This window comes from Typopeltis vanoorti, chromosome 15 (assembly GCF_054136105.1).
Source record: "Typopeltis vanoorti isolate ZY-2024b chromosome 15, IOZ_Tvanoo_1.0, whole genome shotgun sequence".
Classification (NCBI taxonomy): domain Eukaryota; kingdom Metazoa; phylum Arthropoda; class Arachnida; order Uropygi; family Thelyphonidae; genus Typopeltis; species Typopeltis vanoorti.
This window is the reverse complement of record NC_143563.1, coordinates 7032450-7056559: the sequence shown is the minus strand read 5'-3', so window position 1 is coordinate 7056559 and position 24110 is coordinate 7032450. Positions and strand designations below refer to the sequence as shown.

At 34.6% G+C, this 24110-nt stretch overlaps 1 protein-coding gene across 5 annotated transcripts in view; it reads right to left on the bottom strand.

Annotated features, from left to right (window-relative positions):
- LOC150098334 (centrosomal protein of 41 kDa-like) overlaps positions 1-24110 on the bottom strand; it is a 188136-nt gene that overhangs the window by 127131 nt on the left and 36895 nt on the right. For all 5 annotated transcript variants that reach the window (XR_016549515.1, XR_016549514.1, XM_090405327.1 and 2 more), the window contains one exon: positions 13925-13986. Coding sequence is in view for 3 of the 5 variants with exons in the window: in XM_090405327.1 (XP_090261453.1) it covers positions 13925-13986 (62 nt within the window). In the remaining 2 variants the exon portion in view is untranslated. The remainder of the gene's footprint in view (positions 1-13924; positions 13987-24110) is intronic.

Below are 24110 nucleotides of genomic sequence, written 5' to 3'. Positions count from 1 at the left end.
ACTGTTACACCCTGATGACTTAAGAATGTAAAAATTTGAGTTATCAAGATGTAACAAGAGAAGAAATAAAAACCCTGTATAGATAACTAAGTAAGCAAGCTTATTCCTAAGCAGATATCGTTAAGAGCCTTTGAAAATAACGAATACAAAAAAATTAAAAGAAAGAAAAATATGCTTGCATCCAATATAGCTGACATTGTTTGTTGAACTAAATATAAAAAAAGGAGGGAATTTTATTACAGTTGTGATATGATAAAATAAGGTTAAGTAAAGCAAAGAAGATTAGTCATAGGATTTTGTATGTAAGAGGCTAGTTTTTACACTTGAAATAAGAGATTAAAGATTCGAGTTAATTCTTAGAAAATTTTGGAAAGGGGATTAATTTAGTATAGATGACATAGAGGTTAGTTTAAACAAAACCTAAAGCTCAAGGTTATAAATTCCCGAATTAAGACTTCGTCATGTATCAGTCGCGTGTACACGGACTGCATGATGTTTTGGCAGAAAAACGCCACTCTAATTGGTCAGTGAAATTGATTCCAGTAAGGGGGGGGGGGAAGAAAAAGAAATTGAAGAAGGTGCTGGTAGGGGTCATCGTATAAAAGGGTTAGGAACACCTCCCCCCCCTGAGGCTTTTTTCCTGAGGGTTTTCTTCACAAGTCTTCGTATAGGTCCTACGTGGTTTTCCTGAGTGACGGGTTAGGAGTTTTCTCTGTCCGACACAATAAGGAAACAAAGTGTGCAGGATTTCGATTCCATGTTCCTATTGTAAGAAATGAGGGACGCCGTTTAGTTAAAAAGAAAGAAGATAATGCCAGTGTGTTTCATCATTCAGTGATTGTAACGAGAGAAAGAAAATTTTATAAAAGAAATCGGTGCCCATGTGGTGAATTTCACAGCCATAGAATAGTTGATCCTATGTATGTCCTTGATTGAAGAATGTAAGGTAAAGATTGTGAAAGCCCATCTTAGTGCCAAAAGAACTTAGGAGTGATAAGTTATAGAAGGGTTCGTCCTAGGAAGGTAAAAAATCGGAAAAAGGTAGAGACCAGTGTAGAAGACCCAAGTCAAAAGGTACTGTAAAATCTCGTGTCAATTCAAATCACATGTAACTGTAGTCATTGTTCAATTACTGAACAGTTGAAGGGATTAATAAGAATTATACTAGGACTTTAGTACATGTCAGACTAGAATGAAAATGAACTTGTTACTATTAATTAATAAGTATTCATGTGCCTAGAGATTTATGCATGTACACTGTATTTTAACTGAGAGAGTTTTAAAGGTCAAAAGAGTGTATTGGCTCAGCGAAAGGATAATTTTAATCCATATTGTCTTAGTGAGAAAATTAGAATAGCTGATTATATATGTCCTAGAAAATGCAAATTATAGCGTGATCAGACCAGTAAGAGGTTAGACAAAGGGTCAACTAGTTCTAGAATTATACATGTTTGTATGTATAGAATCTGTTATGGTGATATGATCACAATTCTCATATAGGATCTTAACCTAATACTTGTGTTTAGCTGGTGTAAATTTGTATTATATATTCTTAGTATTGAATTGAGTTTTATTTGATAAAGAATAAATTATACTATGTTTAAGAGTTCAATAAACTTTTGTTCATTGAAAATACAGTTGTCTGATATTGCCGCTCAATGCACCACTTGTAACAACTTATGAACCTAATCACGCGGGGGGGGGGGATATTTTGTTAAGTTACGAGATAAAGGTCACGACTGCATATTAGTTTCACACTCAGACATATTTTAGTAATTGCTCCTTGTTTTTGAATTTTATATCTTAAACTAAATGTCCTGAAAGGCGCAGTATAAAATAAATATTTAGGGACACTAAGGGGAGAAGAAGCTTGAATATTTGTATTTTGGTGATATCTCATATATAGATAAGATTTGGATAAAAACAAGTTTCACATAATAATAATCGTAAATTGGGACACAACAGCACAGTACAAACTCGGTTGTTTGTTTTGTGCTGGTGCTCTGTTACAAGTTTAAAATTTGAAATTTAAAGTGTTTTAATATAATTTAAAATTGTACCATCATGACTACTATGAAAAAAGCAAAGACATACCACTATCATCAAGAGTGGGAACATGATTATTTCTTTATTAAGATCAAAGACAAATGTTGTTTGATTTGCAATGGAAGTGTTTCTCTGCCGAAAAAAGGGAACTTGGAACGACACTTTAAATAGGTGCACAGCAGTATGAAATGGCGTACCCACGTAACAGTGATTTACGAATAGTCAAAATTCAAGAATTGAAGAAAAGTTTGTCATCAAAGCAGTAATGTTTCATTAAAATAATATCAAACTCAGAGACAGCAACAACTGCATCTTTAAAAGTGAGCCATATTCTTGCCAAATATAAGAAACCCTTTAGTGATGGTGCAATTTTTAAAAAAGCATTTCTTGAAGCAGCTGAATCGTTGTATTGTAATTTTGAAAATAAATCAGAAATAGTTGCTGCTATCAACAAAATACAATTGCAAAACGAGAAGAAATAAATTCGGATCTAAAAGAGAAACTAATGCAAGATATTAAGAAACATCAGGCCTTTTCACTTCAGTTGGACGAATCTACTGATGCAGTTGACATCGCCCAAACTCAATGCAGTGTAGAATAAATAATGTTGATTCATCAGGAAGTTCAAAATGAAATGTTCATTTTAACCAGTGTGGTTAAAAAACTGCAATATTCTTTTAAGCATTATAACTAATTAATATTACGATAATTATAATAATATATTATAATAATAAATAATATTACGATAATTTTTTCTTTGTCTAAACATAAATTAGAAATCTTATACCTTATACTCCAATTTTATAAAAGGTAGATCGCAGGTATATCTGTATGGACAATATCGATCTTATGCAAACATTCGTTGACACCCCTGGTATAAAGTATTTATTGTTGAAAATTGTCTTCGTTTTCTGCCAGGAAAACTCATAAGTGTGTTAATCTCAAGCTGAGCAACTTTATTTTTTGGTGAGTTACATACAATATGTAATGCTTTTTTTATGTAAAAAAAAATATTTTTATAGTAATGGCCACTTAGAGCGCTTTTGCGATATGGTTGAAAATGAAATGAGTGAATTAAATGATGGGGAAATAGATTTAAATGAGGAACTGGCACAATTAATAGATGACGTCGAACCAAATGGAGGGAAAGTTCCGCCAAAGATTCTAATTGTGATGAATCCATTAAAGAATTCAGTTTAAAGAAATTACTTGAGAAACGGTTGAGAAGAATTGTGGAAGAAAAGCTTGGTGAAGAACAAGCTGGATTCAGGCCAAATAGAGGCTGTCAGGATCAGATCTTCACTTTACGACAAAGAGTCGAGAAAGCATGGGAATATAACAAAGACCTGTATTTAAGTTTTGTCGATCTGGAAAAGGCATATGACAAGGTGCCAAGAAAGAAGCTATTCAATACGCTACAGTTATATGGTGTCAATGGGGCATTATATCAAGCAATACTTACTCTTTATTTGAGTTGTAAGTCAACAGTTAGAATTGAAGAAAGTACAGGAAGATGGTTTAATGTTAAATCTGGTGTGAGACAAGGATGTACATTATCCCCTCTGTTATTCATTATCTATATGGATCACATTATAAAGGAAAGTGGTATTAAACCTGATATCAAAATTGGAGATGTTAATGTCAGCTCTTTGCTTTATGCAGATGATGTTATGCTTCTAAATAAATCCGCTACAAGTCTGCAAGATTCTCTGACTAAATTGAATAGCTGTTGTAATAGATATGGTATGAAGATCAGCAATAAAAAGACAAAGACAATGAAAATAGGCAGAATCATTGAAAACGTCAACTGTGTTGTGAATGGAGAACCTGTGGAACAAGTAAAACATTTCAGCACGATTTTTACTGAAGATGGTAAATTAAATATAGAAATAGAGAACAGAATCAGCAAAGCTGGTATGGTGGGAAGTCAATTGAATAAATTCATATGGAATAAGAGAGAAATTAGTCGGAACACTAAATTAGCTGTATACAAGACAGTGTTCAAACCAGTTTTAACTTATGGATCTGAGAGCTGGGTCAGAAGTAAAACACTTGACCAAAGACTAGAGACCGCTGATATGAGAGTCCTGAGAAAGATTATAGGCATGAACAGATGGCATCAATGGCAATATCATATTAAAAATGAGGATATTAGGAAAGAACTTGACATTGTCAGCATCCAGGAATGCGTTAGCAGAGATAATCTCAGGTGGTATGGTCACTTAAATAGAATTGGAGAGGAAAGATTAGCAAAACAAGTGTTCTCTGCCAGGTTGGCAGGAAAACGACCCAGAGGAAGACCAAGATATAGGTGGACTGATACGGTATAAAGTGCCTTAGACGATAGAAATATAAGATCTGATAATGTTGGAGTCTTGACAAGTAACAGACTGATTTGGAGGAAAATTGTAGATAAGAAGTTAGTAATGATGTAATTTTTTCATGTAGTACTGTCATATCCTCTACACCCCTTGAGGGTACATGGGAGGAATTTGATGATGATGATGATGAAATTAGCAGAAGGATTGGACTTGGCAAGAAAGTTAATTTATGGATTATGATCTCTCAATGGAGCGCTCCGGAAAATTCACAAGCAAGTGGATATTTGTTTAGCTTCATATTATGAACTTAATAAAAAAAAAATTGCAGCATAGTGGTAAGCAAGATCTTATTACTAACTTCTTGATAACTAACCCAACTGAAGTATGCAATGAGAATTAAACTAATGATGTGGAAGAGATTGCAAGTGATGACAACGTCCGCCCACTCGTAAATAAAGAACATCTACAAAATGTTAGTTTTGAAGATGTTTTGAGTGATGACGATTAAAATATGCACTTTATTTTATTTTGCCTAAAACATTTATGTATTATGTGCAATGAAGTTTACGTACAATTTATAATTTTTTATAATTTTATACTATGTATTTGTTTCATAGTTCATTTGTTTTCTTAACTTACATGAATTACCTGAATCAAATAAAAATATATTTTTGTTGGATATGTCATTGTTTATATAATCTTAAAAAAAAAAAAAAAAACTATTTCGGAACCTAACCCTACTTTTTCTATGTGATCCGAGTCTCGCATAACGCGATTTATATAAAGCAGCATTTTTGTGGAACCTAACATCCGCATTATACAAGGGTTACCTGTACTATGAAAATAGTCTGTCTTTAGAATAAGTACAATAATTCAGATATTTCGGCACAATATTTACTGAATATGGAAAATAAATATAGAAACAGAATAGAATAAGCAAAGCTGGTATAGTGGGTTGTCAAGAAAATAAATCAATATGAGAATTCTAAGAAACAACAGGAAATTATTTGAATACCATAAGTACATTGAAAAATGAAGATATTAGGAAGGAACTTGACATTTGGGAATGTGTAAGAAAAGCAAATCTCAGATATATGGTTACATAAACAGAATGGGAGAGGAAAGGTTAGTAAGAGGCATATGATATTAGGATAGCAGGAAAAACAGGTAGACGAAGACCTGATCAGGGGACTAATACAGAAGAAGTGACTTAGAAAACCAAAATATAAGATCTGACGATACTAAATTCTTAACACATAACAGACTAATTTGGGGGAAAATTGGTGATAAGAAGTTATTGTAATAATGTACATTTTTCATGTAGTACTATTACAGTATCCTGTACATCCTTTAAAAAACATAAGGAATTTGATGATAATTATTCCAGACATCAAGAATATTCTAATATTTGATTTTATATTACTATCATAATTTTTGATTCAACTGTGATAGTCTTTCCTGAATGTTATGCTTCTTGAGTAGCCTCTAAAACATTTTACCACCATCACAATATTTATCTTCTATACTATTTCTAAAAATCTTTTCATGAGTTCTGTTCAATTACTTTTACATATAGCTTTCTGACATTTTTCTCTATATTCTCTAGGAGGATACTGACTTATTTGCCAGTAATATTTTATATGAATGATTTATTAACCTCCAGGATCCATTACAGAATTTTTCTTTTTCAAACTTTTAAGATAACTTCATTATTACATGCTTCTCTGGCTAAATCCACCAATGTTTTCTTCCGAATATATCATGCTATTGTTTAAAGATGATATTTTTATTATTTAATCTCTGTTCAACTGTGCCATTTGTTTAGTTAGGATAATTTCATTAATTTTTTTTTCAATCTATCCTCATTTTCATGAGATTTTCTCTATAACAATTATTTCTATTACCGAGTATATTTATATATGCACAAGGGTTCACTCCGATTGGTGAAATGACCTTTTTACTATTTCTTTCAGAATCCAAAAAAATCACTGATCAAAGACCAAATACAAAAATTAGACATTTAATAAAACAAAAACTATATATACACTTCAAACAAAATTACATAACTAAGTACAAAATTAATTGGATCCAAGGCCTTTTAAAATAATCTTACACTTAAGAAATAACCCATTTTCGAACTCATTCTATTACTGATTTGTTTAACATATACTTCATCATCCACTAGACTAAACACTTTGTTTACACAATAACAAAATGTTCATAGCCAGTTTCTCTGAGGCTCTTTTTCAAAGATATAAGATTCTCTTCTTCTTTTAATAGGATCCTTTCTCATTTACTCTCATGTAGCACACATTAATTCTTCCTGACTCTGAAGTGGTGTTTAAGGGTCAAAGATGTATAACTGAGAGGAGACCTCCACATAGCCTTTAAAGGAATGCGGAGAACCGACCAGGGCTTCTGACCTAATGTCCAATCCTCACCTTCTCGTGGTGCACCCTTTTGGGTATCTATTTGGATACTGAACGAACGAGGATGGGCTGGCAATTTGAGATTTAGCCGACCAAATTGTATTCTTATTGGTTAAACCAAAATACAAAATGATGGTACAACATGACAAAATTTCATGCTAGCTGGGGCGTCGCCCGGTTAAACAAGGCCCCTGTTGTTTTCGTCAGGGAACCAGGGCGAACAGCGAAAAGTCAGCTACTGGAACAAATCTGAAAACAAACCCCAACTCAACATCACACAGTTAAAGATCGATACTATCAACGTAAGAAGCCTGAATAGCAAAGAAATGGAGCTAGCTGAGGTATTAGATAAGTACCAGATCGACATAATAGGGGTGACTGAAACAAAAAAGACCAAAACTGGTGAGATCTTTCTGAGCAATAAATACAAAATGTTATATTCAGGCAATGACAATCAAGGAAAAGAAGGAGTAGCCATAGTATTCAACACAAAATACGAGGCTAATCTTCTTCAATGGCAGTCAGTCTCAAGTAGAGTAATGTGGGCAAATATGAGAATGGAGAACTGAACAATGAGACTTATTTGTGCCTATGGTCCCACAGAAGGTTCTACTAAGGTAGAAGTGGAGGAATTTTTTGAGACTTTATAGAAAGCAACTGACACAATGAAAAAGGAAAAGTTGGTCCTTGTTGGGGATCTAAATAGCAGAGTAGGAAATGATTACCAGACATACAAAAATATTTTGGGAAAATTTGGAGAAAAGAGCAAAGCTAATAATAATGGCAAATATTTGTTGGATTTCTGCTCAGGACATGGACTGGTTATTACTAACACCATGTTCCAACATAAAAATGTGCACAAATTTACATGGAAAGAAGAGGCAAGGAATAAGAAAAGTCTCATTGACTATGTTATTGTTGATAGTGATGTTTTCTCCCTGGTGCAGGACACCAGAGTGTACAGAGGATTTGAAATTGGAAGCGATCACTATTTAGTCTTGAGCAGGATAAAATTGAATTTCATATTGAAAAGAATAACATGTAAAAAAGTTTTAAAGCGAATAAAAGTTGAGCAGCTCTCCGATGTGAACTGTAGACTAAAATACACAAAGATTATTGAAGAAAAAATGAAAGAGTTTGAGAACAGGAATTAAACCTTGGAGATTCAGTGGCAAACTCTGAAGAAAACATTGATTCAGCTAGAGAGGCATGTGGTGAGGTTGTCTGTAAGGATAAAAAAATCAGAACTCCCTGGTGGACACAGGAAGTTAAAGAGACAGTGAAGGAAAAGAAGAAAGCATGTCAAAAGTTCCTGTCAAATAAGTCAGCTAGTGCTCTTGGAGAATATAGAGACAAATGCAAGAATGCTAAACACTGCGTAAAACTAGCTAAACAAAAGTCATGGGAGGACTTTGGCAAGAATATAGAAAATAAATATCAAGAAGGTGGCAAAATATTCTGGAGGTTGTTGAAGAAGCTTAGGAATCGAGGAAAGAGTGCTGTAAAAGGAGTTAGAGATTATAAAGGTGACATGAAAACAGGAGAAAAAGATATCCTTGAAGTATGGAGTAATTACTTTGAAAAACTGCTAAATGAAACAAGCAGTGATGACAGCACAGTGATAAAAAACACTAACCAGGCATGCAGTCAGGAATACATATCCATACTTGAAGTAGAAAAAGCCATCAAAGGCTTGAAATGTGGAAAGGCAGCAGGAGTAGATGATATTCGACCAGAAATCTGAAGTATGGTGGTATAAGAGTCTTACAGTGGCTGCACTACATAGTTCAGAAAGCCTGGAAAGAGGGAAGAATTCCCGATGATTGGAGTAGAGCTCTCATAGTACCCATATATAAAAAGGGAAATAAAACTGAATGTGAGAATTACAGAGGTATTTCCCTACTGAGTGTTCCTGGCAAGATCTATGCAGGTATACTTGAGAAACGGTTGAGAAGAATTGTGGAAGAAAAGCTTGGTGAAGAACAAGCTGGATTCAGGCCAAATAGAGGCTGTCAGGATCAGATCTTCACTTTACGACAAAGAGTCGAGAAAGCATGGGAATATAACAAAGACCTGTATTTAAGTTTTGTCGATCTGGAAAAGGCATATGACAAGGTGCCAAGAAAGAAGCTATTCAATACGCTACAGTTATATGGTGTCAATGGGGCATTATATCAAGCAATACTTACTCTTTATTTGAGTTGTAAGTCAACAGTTAGAATTGAAGGAAGTACAGGAAGATGGTTTAATGTTAAATCTGGTGTGAGACAGGATGTACATTATCCCCTCTGTTATTCATTATCTATATGGATCACATTATGAAGGAAAGTGGTATTAAAAAGTATATCGAAATTGGAGATGTTAATGTCAGCTCTTTGCTTTATGCAGATGATGTTATACCTCTCAATAAATCTGCTACAAGTCTGCAAGATTCTCTGACTAAATTGAATAGCTGTTGTAAGAGATATGGTATGAAGGTCAGCAATAAAAAGACAAAGACAATGAAAATAGGCAGAATCATTGAAAATGTCAACCGTGTTGTGAATGGAGAACCTGTGGAACAAGTAAAACATTTCAGCTATTTAGGCACGATTTTTACTGAAGATGGTAAATTAAATATAGAAATAGACAACAGAATCAGCAAAGCTGGTATGGTGGGAAGCTAAATGAATAAATTCATATGGAATAAGAGAGAAATTAGTCGGAACACTAAATTAGCTGTATACAAGACAGTGTTCAAACCAGTTCTAACTTATGGATCTGAGAGCTGGGTCAGAACTAAAACACTTGACCAAAGACTAGAGACCACAGATATGAGAGTCCTGAGAAAGATTATAGGCGTGAACAGATTGCATCAATGGCAATATCATATTATAAACGAGGATATTAGGAAAGAACTTGACATTATCAACATCCAGGAATGCGTTAGCAGAGCTAATCTCAGGTGGTCACTTAAACAGAATGGGCGAGGAAAGATTAGCAAAACAAGTGTTCTCGGCCAGGTTGGCGGCAAAACGACCGAGAGGAAGACCAAGATATAGGTGGATTGATACGGTACAAAGTGCCTTAGATGATAGAAATATAACATATGATAATGTTGGAGTCTTGACAGGTAACAGACTTATTTGGAGGAAAATTGTAAATAGGAAATTAATAACGATGTAATTTTTTTCATGTAGTACTATCATATCCTGTACACCCCTTGAGGGTACATGGCAAGAATTTGAAGATGATGATAATGACTCTGAAGTGTAGATATTCTGAATCCACCAAAGTATAATTACTTTCGCTTTATGCAATTCAATTTTGCTAATTCTTGTACCAGCAAAAAAGTTTCTTCTACTGCTTTATCTAAGTTGCTAAATTCCGTCTCCTATTCCAGTAGAAATAACAAATAGATCCGGTGTCCTTAAAACAGATGAAATTTTCAATCAGCATTTCCTCAAACATTCCTTTAGAATGTCAATAGCAATATCTTCTTTTATTCACTAATACTTATTGACAGTCTTACACTTTAAAACTTCATAGTTCTTTGGAATCTACTATTAATCTTCTAATCAGCGTTTCCTCGAGCATTCCTTTAGAACATCAATTGCAATATCTTCTTTTATTTATCAATACTTACTGACAGTCTTCCACTTTTAAAACTCACAGTTCTATGATTCCTTTTTCGGAATGTACTATTAATTTTCCTCCGACTGTCACATAAAAAAAAACTCCATTTCTTCAGAACCCAAATATCTGCCAGCCTGCATTCTCTTTTCTTTCCGAACACTCCCTTGTTACTCCCCGTTACTTCGACACTCAACGCTCTCTCTGTCAATCACCCATCAAACTCCTCGGCAAGCATGCGCACCCCATGAAAGTGGCAAGCAAGAAGTTATGTATAATGGATGACGTCTTCGTTAGCGACAAGAGAATATCTTCATAAAACACAACACTTAATATTTTAAACTGCAATAAAATTTCTGAAAGTAACACAACTATCCAAATCCAGTAAGTACATACATTTTTTAAATGCTTTACATTTCATTTTGACAAAATAACATCAATAACGGATACATCGCAAGTGCCGACAATGCGTGTTATGAAACCAAAACTAATAAACATACTAACATAAACAATTTACAAGAATATTCAGAATTTTAAATTATGATTATTTTTATACTGTCTCTAAGGTTGCTGTTATGTCATTTGCTTTATTACCAAATAATATTTGTATATGTCAGTCTGTCTACAGTTTACAACTCAGAATCACTTGACTGTTTCTTTTTTAAGCTATAGTTGACATTTTTACTTTCAGTAAAATGCTCATTCTTATCCTGCAAGTAGCACTCACTTACTATTTCAAATATCCTGTACTGTTCTTGTGTCTTCAATCAAATCTGAAAATATCACTATCAACAAGAACATAATCAATAAATTCTTGTTTTATGCAAATGTTAGAACATGGTGACAACAATAATACTTTTCTTGTTTGGTGTGTTTCTTGTTTTATGCGCATCAGAACATGGTGACAACAATAATTACTTTTCTTGTTTTGTATTTCTTTGATGCAAATTTTTTATGAGAAAACCTGATGTTAGTAATGACTAATTCATACCCTGACATAAATCTTGCAAGCTTGCCATTAATGTTAGCCCTGCTCTTTACTTGAAATTTTTTCAAAACATTTTTTATACACCTGGGATTCATTTCCTGCTCTGTGTTTAGGTCTACAAGAAGAAGAACATCAGTTTTTCCTCTTTCTTTACATAAGCTGCTCTCTCTCTCTCTCTCACTAATTATTAATTCTTCTACTTCTCCTGCGGACCCATCTGAGAGAATACAGGGACAAATTAATCTCATTGTTGAATTGCTGATTTTTCAAGATTATTGTACTTGAAACGGACTCATATTTGAAATGTTTATCTTTATGTTTACTTTTCAATATTAAACTAATTTGAATATTATTATTTAGAAGGAGCTCCCTTGTTGTGGTCTTTTCATTTTCAATAATAACAATTACATCAGAGCATTTTTCTACTTCTGGTCGCAACTTCTTTTCAATGATGTTCTTATATGGATGGTGCTTATCTTTGATTCTGCTGACACTGAGGTTTTTTCAGTAGGATGAACTTCACTCTTAACCCTGGTTCACAGATGACAAAACCAGGACCCAGGCAACACCCAAGTTGGGATAATATCTGATTATGTTGTACTGTCACAATGCATAAGCAGTTTCTACCATCCTGAATACAGCTTAGGTGATGGTCAGTCCACCTTTGTTCATTGGGTAAGAAGTTGCTTCTCCCAGTCAGTTTTCCACATTCTTTATAGGCTATGTGGAGGTCAATTCCCAGTTATCAAACTTTGACTCTTAAGTGACCTGTTTGAAGATTCTGATGCCCAATTTGCATTTTACTCTTATCACAGTAAAATGTACTCATACCACAGCATGGATGTTTCATGAATGTCTTTAAGTGGTACAACATTTTCACTGCCTAGTATAAGATCACCAGCTTACTTTTTTTGAAGGCCCGAAGTGGCTTGAAAAAACAAAAGTTTCATGTTTGGTATATTATTATATCACACCTCCAGGGAGTCCAAAGACTCATCGAGGGAGGGCATCAACTCTACAACATCTCACTACTCCACCGACCTTTATCATCTAACACCAATGCCATCTACCGCCGACTACCACCACTAGTGCTTTCACAGACAATCACAAACATCCATGCCCACGGCAGGATTCGAACACGCAGCCTTTTGGCTGGAGAGCGGATACACTAACCACTTGGCCAACCAAGCCAGTATCTAGAGCAGAGTTTCTGGATCATCTAATCCTTAGCCCACCAAGGTGCTAATGTATTATAAGCTGACAATCTTACACATGGGATTAACAAAAAATATATATATATATATATATATATATATATATAATAATAATAAATAAATAAAATAAAAATAAATTATATTTTATTTTTAACTTTCTTTCTTAAGAAACACATGCAACATGAATCCGTGTTACTTATTAAATCAATATATATAAAATACACACATTTGCAATTTTTTTAAGTTTTCTAAGAAAATGAAACTAGTTGTGCACTCAAATAATAAATAGTATTTTTTCTATTTTGGTATATCTTGGCTTAGTCATATACAGGGTGTTCGGGATAAATTTGACATATTTATAATTAATTATATTTTTCCGTAAGTTACATGTATTAACACACACTTCTCTTCATTTAAAAGTTTGGACCCTTCTTCATTCATATACAAGATGTCAGAAAGGATGGATAGCTGGAACCCACCTGAATCATGGAAGAGAATAACTTGTATCATGATGATTCGTGCCCGCCATCAAAATAAGGATATTACGACTGCTGCCCAATGCTCCCTGAATACAGTAAAAACAATCAGGCATGAACTAGAGACTTGCAATGGTGACTACGAGGATGTAGCAAGAAGAAAGATCCCTAGCAGACGATCTGATCGCGTTCGTACAGCAGAATTCCTCGCAAATCTGCAGGAACAGGTGTTGAAGAACCCTGGCATTGGAATTCGGGCTTTGTTCGTGGAGTTGCTAACTGTAGTCAAGCCCTGGATAACAAGGGTAGCCAATGGTAGGCCGTATGTATGGCAGCAGGATTCGGCCCCTTGCCACACCTCTGGGAAAAGTCAAAAATGGTTGTCTGAAAATTTCTACGACTTCACCAGTCCAAATGTTTGGCCTCCAAACTCCCCAGACCTTAACCCCATGGATTATTTTGTATGGGGTGCAGTTGAAAAAGACACCAATCGCACTTCCAGTAATACAAAAGCCCAGTTAATGGATAAAATTAAAACAGTTTTTGCGGCCCTTCCCAGGGAGACTGTAGCATCAGCTTGTTCGAGGTTCCGAAGCAGAATTGAAGCTGCGATCGATGCTAATGGTGGTTATTTTGAGTAAATCTTGTTGATAGTATTGTAATTAACTCTGCCTGTAATGTTTTATGTCAATTCATTAAATTTAATAGATACAAAGAAGATTTTCTTTTTCCTTACGAAACTGTCAAATTTATCCCGAACACCCTGTATATATATATATATATATATATATAAAATTTAACTCCTAATTATTTAGGTAGAAATATTTCTAATACATACCAGAGTGATAAAAGTAGATAGTTTTATCCTCTTGAATACTTCATCTTTCTTGTATTTAATATCTAGAAAAAAAAATTATCAACATGTAAAATCCCTAAGAAAGAAAGACTTAGATAACATATGCAGAATCCAATAATTAACAAAAGCAAATTAAGAACAAAATTATTAATGAAAGGAGATAGGAAGAACACATAAGCATGAAATAATAGACAATTCAAGTGTCTTATCCCCATCTACAATTTAGTAGTATCATCATCACTTACTGATAAGAGTAAAAAATCACATTAAAATTCATGTGATTTTTTATCTTCCATCTATCTTCTGATTAATAAAAACAGAAACTATAGTTACGAAGTATACAAAGATGTACCAGTGGTGTATTGAAGAGTTTCCTGATGAGGAGGGAAGAAGAAAGATTAGCTAAAAATAAACAAATCCTCTACACTATGTTATTCCACAAAGGGAGTATATGCAATACTTCTTTATCAACTCCTAATTTCTAGCAATTGGCTGGCAGCTAGTCACAGCCAGAAGATTACTGTGTGATTTCTACATCAAAATTTCCTTTGTTGCAGGGCTATACACCAGAGTTTCTCCTGGGAGAGGGAGAGTGAAAATCCTGCTTAGCATTTTATCTTATCAGAGTTGATTGCTAAGTTTGATCTCAGGAAGTGGCTGAAGAAAAGCCTAGTTCCTCTAGTCAATGAATGGACTCAAACCTAGTTTTCCTGCCTATCTAGCATCATGGACATTACAACAAGGTTACACTAGCACCTGATGTAACAATTTTCAATGAACTTTTTTAGGTATAGTTTCTGGGAAAATTCCCATGCTACTCCTCTTAAACACTATTATTATAATTAAGGCTATTATAGCCTGTTTCTGTTTAGGAGTGTCCCTTATTTTAAATACATTGGCTATTATTACTCAAAAAAGGGGTATATATATTTTAAGGCATTATGGGTAAGTATAGAAGGCAATTATAGCAGAATAAAAGAGGTGGAAAAATTTTGTGCATACCTTGTGTTTGAATACTAGGATGTCTTCCAATTTCATGATCCTGCTGAAGATTGTTTATAATGGGGGGAGGGGGGTTGACGCAGGAAAAATAAATTTGGAAACCCGGGTTTTGTGTTAATAAATATCTATATCTATATCTTGGGTATATAGATATAGATACCTATATCTATATATATATATATATCTTGGGGCATGGGTCCCATGCTACCAAGCGCATCCCCGGGTTGCAGATAGGGGAATGGCCTCTGGATACAGAAGTTAGCTGCGAATAAACAGGCAAACCTGTGAATAAGCAGTCATGGAAATAGGATGGCATCTACCAACAGGAGGTGGTGAGATAGACAGTGGTATGGTTATCTCTATAAAAAGCCACACATTTCCACTGACGGGGATGCGATATGGCGAGATGTAACTGCCATTAAATAAGTTACAGCCCGCTGGAAGTTGGAGCAGCAACAACTTTCATCCTAATCAGCGGAAGATCACCATAAGTGACAACGGTGTAAAGGATACTGTGGTAGGCGGATAATCATGAGGAATGAGAAATGGCTAGCACACTGAGCCTCTCTAGAAGGCATTGCTGGACAAGGAAGGCAAGGGGATATCACCTTGTTCTATTTTTCCCTAGTAAGATAGCAGTATGGATGGACATTCTAAAAGATAGTAAAGCGCACAATGACTCAATACTTGTGCATGGCAGGGGATGAAGCAAGGCTTCCCAGGTCGTAAACCAGCGAAATCCTTGTACATTCATTGGGACGTGGAATGCGAGAACCCTCCTACAAATTGGAAAATTTGAAGAAAGAAATGGATAGATTAAAAATAGCCATATTGGGAATTTGTGAAATGAGATGGACTGGAACTGGAGACTTTTGGAGTGGTGATTACAGAATCATTCATTCAGGTAATGAGACAGCAAAAAATGGAGTCGCGGTGGTTCTCAATAAGGAATGGGGGAAGAAGAGTAATTAACTCAGTAAAATGTAGTAGCAGATTGATAATGGTAAAACTAGAAGCAAAACCAAAAAATATTATAATAATACAAGCTTACATGCCTACTAGCGACCACAGTGATGATGAAGTTGAGAGAGTATATGTAGATATTGAGAATCTAATCAAACTAACCAAGAAGGAAGATAACCTTATTGTCATGGGGGATTGGAATGCAGTCATTGGTGAAGGCAAAGATGGTAGAGAGGTGGGAAAGTATGGACTTGGATGCCGAAATGAAAGAGGAGATAGACTTTTGAAGTTCTGACACCAATTCAATCTGATCATTACTAATACCCGGTATGGGGTACCAAAAAGAAGAAGGTATACTTGGAAAATGCCAGGGGATATAGGAAGGTACCAAATAGATTATATTATGACAAGAAATAGATTTAAAAATCAAGTAAAATCATGCAAAAGTTACCTGGGAGCTGATGTTGATAGTGACCACAATTTGGTTTTATTGAAATGTAATTTGAAATTTAAAAAGTTGCCACAACCAAGGAAAAGGCCCAAAATGGAACCTAAGTAACCTGAAAACAGAGGAAAACCATAGAAACTATAAACAGCAAACTGATGAAAGCATTAAAATGGGAGAGAGGGAAAAGAAAAACATAGAGGAAAAATGGACTCATTTAAAGGATACAATCATCAAGGCCACCAATGACTGCATAGGATTAAGCAAGAAGCAAATAAAAAACCATGGATCACGCAGGACATTCTAGATCTAATAGATGAAAGAAGAAAATACAAAACCTCCCTAAAGGAAGAAAACAAAGACAAATATAAACATATAAAAAATATGATAAATAGAAAGTGTAAAGAAGCAAAAGAACAATGGTATACAGAGAAATGTAAAGAAATAGAAGATCTAACAAAAGCTGGAAGAATCGATAAAGCTTATAACAACATGAAAGGAATAAGCCAGCAAAACAAGACAAGAAGTACAATCATCAAAAATAAACAGGGGAACATAGTTATAGATAAGGAAGAAATTTCAGAAAGATGGAAGGAGTACTTAGAAGATCTATATAGTGAAAAGATCTAGATGCCAAGGCTATAGAAGATGAAACAAGACTTGATATGGAAGAAATTGGTCCAACTATATTAAAAGATGAATTTGAATGGGCACTGAATGAATTGTCAGCCAACAAGGCACCAAGCACTGATAACATCCCTTCAGAATTAATAAAATACTCAGGAAACATAACTAAGTCATACCTTTCCAAGATCATAAAGGATATTTATGAAACAGGGATCATCCCCAAAGATTTTACACAATGCTCTATCATACCCATTCCTAAAGTAAATAATGCAAACAAGTGTGAAAATCATCGAACAATAAGCCTAATATCACATGCTTCGAAAATATACAAAAAAGACTAACAAAGAAGGTTGAAGAATATGTTGGCAATGACCAGTTTGGATTAAGGAAATAGCAGGGGACAAGAGAAGCAATACTAGCTCTAAGAATAATTATTGAAAGAAGATTGGAGAAGAATCAAAATACTCTGACAGTCTTTCTTGATTTGGAGAAAGCCTTCGATAGTATTGACTGGAATCAAATGTTTCACCTCCTAAAAACAATAAAGGCAGATTGGAGAGATAGAAGGCTCATATTTAATCTTTACGAGCATCAAGAAGCCCTAATAGAAGCAGCCAGCAATACCACAAAAACCGCAATAGCAAAAATACGAAGAGGTGTAAGACAGGGGTGCTCTCTTTCACCCATATTATTTAATCTGTATATTGAAGATGCAATAAATAAACTGAAAGAACTAATAGAAACTGGAATTAAGATAAATGGAATTGATATTAACTGGCTACGGTTTGCGGATGATATAGCAGTTTTAGCTGATAATGAAAATAAACTGAAAGTCACCCTAACAAAGATGGAAGAAATCTTCACACAGTACAGCCTTAAAAATTAATTATAAGAAAACAAAATTATTAATTACAAGTAAAGCAAATCCAATGAAAATAAACCAAGAAATATATAATAACCTACTACAACAGGTATCCTCTTTTAAATATCTTGGAAGTCTTATCACAGAAGATGGAAGAAACCAATCAGATATTAAAGCACGGATAATCCTAGCCAAAAAAGAATTCTATAACAAAAGAAACATTTTTACCAGTAAAGGTCTTAGCATCCAGCTCAAAAAAAGGCTAGTGAAAACATACATATGGAGCACTGCATTATATGGTTATGAGGCCTGGACTCTAACAAAACAAGACATGAAAAAGTTGGAGGCATTTGAACTTTGGTGCTGGAGAAAGATGATGAAAATCAGTTGGACAGAAAAGAAAAGTAATGAAGAACGGTCATTAATGAAACATATCAATATGAAAAGAAAAAGCCTAATTGGACCATTTGAGACATGGGGAACTGATTACAGAAATAATGGAGAGGACTGTAGAAGGAAAGAGGCCACGAGGCAGACCAAGAATTTCATATATAAATAACATAATGATGCTAACTGGTGCTAAGAGTTATGAAGAGATAAAAAGGAAGTCACAAGACAGGATGTTGTGATGTGCTGCTATATTTACCAATTTTCGAATTGATGTACCAAAGAAGAAGAAGAGAATATATATATAAATATATATATATATATAAACTATTGTGTTTAGGGGCGCAAATTGGGAACAGGGAATTTACTTATGGGGAAACTGGGGCAGGGCAGAGCGTTAACGAGGTGTGGACTATTTCGGTCGCCTGACCATCATCGGAACATTTTCGGAATGAGTGTAGGGCTATATCAAGACTGGAAGTTGAATCTCCCAAATAAGGGTGTTTGTTGTCGCTAAATGGCCCGAGGTGTGGCTTAATTTGTAAGTTCTGGATCGTCCAACATTCGGAAATTAGGTAGGGGCGGTGGACGTCGATTGAATTTTCATCGCATTTTATGGCAATAGTTTCGGATATTCTAAGCATTGTTTCATTGTCTTGTTTGTCTATGATTATGGCCTTGTCGATTTGGAGGATATGTTTCAGTTCAAGGAGGACGTGAGCTGCAATTTCTGTCCTCCCTGTACTCTGTGTTTTATTTTTCTTTTTGATGTTGCGATGTTTTTTTGTGTTCAGATAATCCAGAATGGGAATATTGCAATCCCTGAAGTGCTCCTGAAGTAGTCCATAAAGACCTAATTGTAGAGCCAGTGTAGGTGACGTCACAGTCTTTTTGACAAGGAAATTTGTAGACTACATTGTGGTGTTCGAATATTTCTTTATGTGTAAGAGATTTAGTGGGTTTTAGGAGAGTTGCTAATTTTTGGTTCATGGTGAATACTAGCTTATAATCCGTGTATTTGAAAATGTATTTGTAGGCTTTGTATGTGTTTTGGATGTATTATTGTTATGGCTGGATTTTGCCGTACTGTTCGTGTAACTTATTAGATGTGTGGGATAGTTGCGATTTTTGAAAACCTGTGTTAAATACTTTAATTCCATGTTAAGATAATTACTGTTGGTTGAGAATTTGTAAGCATTGATAAATTGTGATAGGATGACTGATTTTTTAACGGAATATGGGTGGTATGAATTGAAATGGAGGTAGTTTCCGATATGTGTGGGTTTGTGGAATATCTTCCTAGCTATTTTGTTATTGCTTCTGATTAATGTCAGGTTTAAGAAATTGATGGATTTGTTCTGTTCTGTTTCCATGATGAATTGTAGTCTGTTGCTATAATCATTGAGGGATGTTTGTAAGGTGGAGATGTGTGAGGGTTTACCAATGCATAGAATATCATCTACATATCTGCCATAAAAGGTGATGCCGGGGGAGGGGGGGGGGAGTAGAAGTGATTCTATATGTGCCAGGAATAATTCTGGTAGTTGTCCACTGATGTTTTGGCCCATTGGGAGACCAAAAATTTGAACATATAAGAAGCTGTTGAACTTAAAGAAGTTGGTGGTTGATTCAGCTAGAGAGGCATGTGGTGAAGTTGTCTGCAAGGATAGAAAAATTAGAACTCCATTGTGGATACAGGAAGTTAAAGAGAGGAAAAGAAGAAAGCATATCAAAAGTTCCTGGCAAATAAGTCAGCTTGTGCTCTTAGAGAATACAGAGACAAATGTAAGAAAGCTAAACACTGTGTAAAACTAGCTAAACAAAAGTCATGGGAGGACTTCGGCAAAAATATAGAAAATAAATATCAAGAAGGGCAAAATATTCTGGAGGTTGTTGAAGAAGCTAAATGGAGGAAAGAGTGCTGTAAAAGGAGTTAGAGATGATAAAGGTGACATGAAAACGGAAGAAAAAGATATCCCCTTGAAGTATGGAGTAATTACTTCGAAAAATTGCTAAATGAAACAAGCAGTGATAGCACAGTGGTAAACAGCACTCAACAGGCATACAGTGAGGAATACATATCCATACTTGAAGTAGAAAAAGCCATCAAAGGCTTGAAATGTGGAAAGGCAGCAGGAGTAGATGATATTCGACCAGAAATGCTGAAGTATGGTGGTATAAAAGTGGCTGAACTGCATAGTTCAGAAAGCCTGGACAGAGGGATGAATTCCTGATGATTGGAGTAGAGCGTTCATGGTACCATTCATAAAAAGCGAAATAAAACTGAATGTGAGAATTATACAGGTATTTCCCTACTGAGTGTTCCTGGCAAGATCTATGCAAGTATACTTGAGAAACGGTTGAGAAGAATAGTGGAAGAAAAGCTTGGAGAAGAACGAGCTGGATTCAGGCCAAATAGAGGCTGTCAGGATCAGATCTTCACTTTATGACAAATAGTCGAGAAAGCATAGGAATATAACAAAGATCTGTATTTAAGTTTTGTCGATTTGGAAAAGGCATATGACAAGGTGCCAAGAGAGAAGCTATTCAATATGCTGCAGTTATATGGTGTCAATGGGGCATTATATCAAGCAATACTTACTCTTTATTTGAGTTGTAAGTCAGCAGTTAGAATTGAAGGAAGTACAGGAAGATGGTTTAATGTTAAATCTGGTGTCAAAAAGGATGTACATTATCCCCTCTGTTATTCATTATCTATATGGATCACATTATGAAGGAAAGTGGTATTAAAAAGTATATCGAAATTGGAGATGTTAATGTCAGCTCTTTGCTTTATGCAGATGATGTTATACTTCTAAATAAATCCACTACAAGTCTGAAAGATTCTCTGACTAAATTGAATAACTGTTGTAAAAGATATGGTATGAAGGTCAGCAATAAAAAGACAAAGACAATGAAAATGGGCAGAATCATTGAAAATGTCAACTGTGTTGTGAGTGGAGAACCTGTGGAACAAGTAAAACATTTCAGCTACTTTGGCACAATTGTTAGTGAAGATGGTAAATTCAATATAGAAATAGAAATATAGAAATTGAATCAGCAAAGCTGGTACGGTGAGAAATCAACTGAATAAATTCATATGGAATAAGAGAGAAATTAGTCGGAACACTAAATTAGCTGTGTACAAGACAGTGTTCAAACCAGTTTTAATTTATGGATCTGAGAGCTGGGTCAGAAGTAAAACACTTGAACAAAGACTAGAGACCGCAGATATGAGAGTCCTGAGAAAGATTAGAAGCGTGAACAGATGGCATCAATGGCAATATCATATTAAAAACAAAGATATTAGGAAAGAACTTGACATTGTCAGCATCCAGGAATGCATTAGCAGAGCTAATCTCAGGTGGTATGGTCACTTAAACAGAATGGGTGAGCAAAGATTAGCAAAACAAGTGTTCTCTGCCAGGTTGGCAGGAAAACGACCCAGAGGAAGACCAAGATATAGGTGGATTGATAAGGTACAAAGTGCCTTAGAAGATAGAAATATAAGATCCAATAATGTTGGAGTCTTGACAAGTAACAGACTGATTTGGAAGAAAATTGTAGATAGGAAGTTAGTAATGATGCAAATTTTTCATGTAGTACTATCATATCCTATACACCCCTTGAGGGTACATGGCAGGAATTTGATGATGAGGAGGACTAGATGAAACAAAGCTAATGTGTTATTTAGAAGTTGTTAGAGATCTGAAAGATTATTTTTTGAGTCAGCTGGTTATGAAGAATTCTCCTGATGTGGACAAATATTGTTGCATTAATTTCAAAAATTTGGGAGACTGTTATCTAAACAGCAACTCCCACATAGCTGCAATATTTTTTTTGCAACATTAGATGGCGACAAATTAGGACTTGATATCTTTACATTACAATTGTATTGTTTTACTTACTCACTGTCACATGTACATGATGTATTGTGCTCTGATGATGCTGATTTGAAATTGAGCAAAATATAAGCAAGATAATAAACATCTTTTTTTTTATATAACAGTTTATTTAGTGTTGTTAATACCATTAAAAATAAGTCATCCTTCATAGTGAGGAGTTTATGGAGACATAACACATGTTGGAATAATTACTAAACTTATTATTAAGAAAGTAACATTCGTTTTGACCTCTGTATTGAGGTCATCATCAGGAAAACATACATATGTACAGGTTACAAGCTACATGATATGTAAAATTAAGAAATTTACTTAGCTTTTCCATACTTTGCCCACTCAAGGGTTTACAAAATTCAATGTACCTGTAATGTACCGTACATAGGGAAAACAGGATGCACCATCCCAAATAGAAAAGATGAGCACAAACGCCACATTAAATTCTCCCACTGAGGTAAAACAAACCTGTCAGATTAGACCATGCACTCCAAACATGTCAAAGAATTGACTGGAAAGGCACCAAGTCCCTACACCAAAACCTGGTTTGAAAGAAAATTCAAAGAAGCTTGTGAAATGCTGAAACATCATCCAAATCTTAACATGAATGATGAAATTAATTATTCCAAGAATTTGGAGGTCTCATTTTCAACCTGTATAGCATCCAGAACAACTCAAAACAGAAGAAAATCTTAATACGAGACGACTTTAGAAATTTTTTAATATAATTCTTTTTTCCCCCACCAGAGGTCAGGCCAGGGTAAATGATTAAGAAACATTTAGATTCATCTTACTTTTGTGTAGTGTACTGTCATGTAGCTTGTATTCTGTGTACATATGTTTTCCTGATGATGAAACGTAAAGTTGTGTCTCCGTTAATTCCTCACTATGAATGCTGACCACTGTGTAATCTTAAAAGAAAGAAAAAATAAGTCATGAATAACCTTCAACACCTAAGCTATCAGAGACTAATAGTTATGTATTGCTCTGTATAATGTTCCATTTATTCCATATAATTGGAGTGTTTTGAAATTCTTTTCTCTGGACATCTTGTCATGTGCCTTTTCCAGATCTACAAAACTTAAGTGCAGATCCTTGTCATATTCCCATGATTTCTCAACTATTTGTTGTAAAGTGAAAATCTGATCTTGACAACCTCTATTTGACCTGAACTCAGCTTGTTCCTTTTCCAAATTTCGCTTTCACAATCTTTCTCAACCTCTTTTCAAATGCACTTACATAAATCTTACATGGAACACTTGTAGAGATTTTCTTATATAGTGAAACCTGTGGCTATAAAATTACATGTATGCTACAGTAATTAACTTTTCAATATGCAAATATTCTGACATTGCATAACATAGAATTGAAAATGCTAACCACAGGATCTAATGGCAAAACACAAAGCTACTACATAGATCAATATATAAGCATGAACATTTATATAAAGAAAGCCCAATTTTAATCAGAACGACTGTTACTATTCCAAAAGTCTGGGAAACTGTTATCCTCAATTGTATAAAACAAATTTATCTGTTATATTTCAATTCAACTTAATTTTAATTACAGCCTAATAGGTTTAATCCTTAAACATGCTAGTGTATATGTAGAGGGATTCCAATTTAATTATGAGTGCTAATGTTTTTTTGTTTTGTTTTTAATTTAGTTCTTATTGTTGTTTGTTAATTGCACTGATGATGTCTTATGATACATAAGACAAAATATTTACATATTAAAAAGTTAATTATTGTGGCATATGTGTGATTTTTATAGTTACTTAGCAGAGAAATTCCTCTGTAATTCTAACATTGTTTTATTCCCTTTTTTTCATAAATGGGAACTATTAGAACTCTACTTGAATCATCTGGAATTTGACCTTCTGACCAGGCCCTGTGAATTATGCAGCATTACCAGTGCAAAACTTTTATAACTCCATACTTAAGAATTTCCAGTTGAATATCATCTACTCCAGCTGCCTTCCAACAT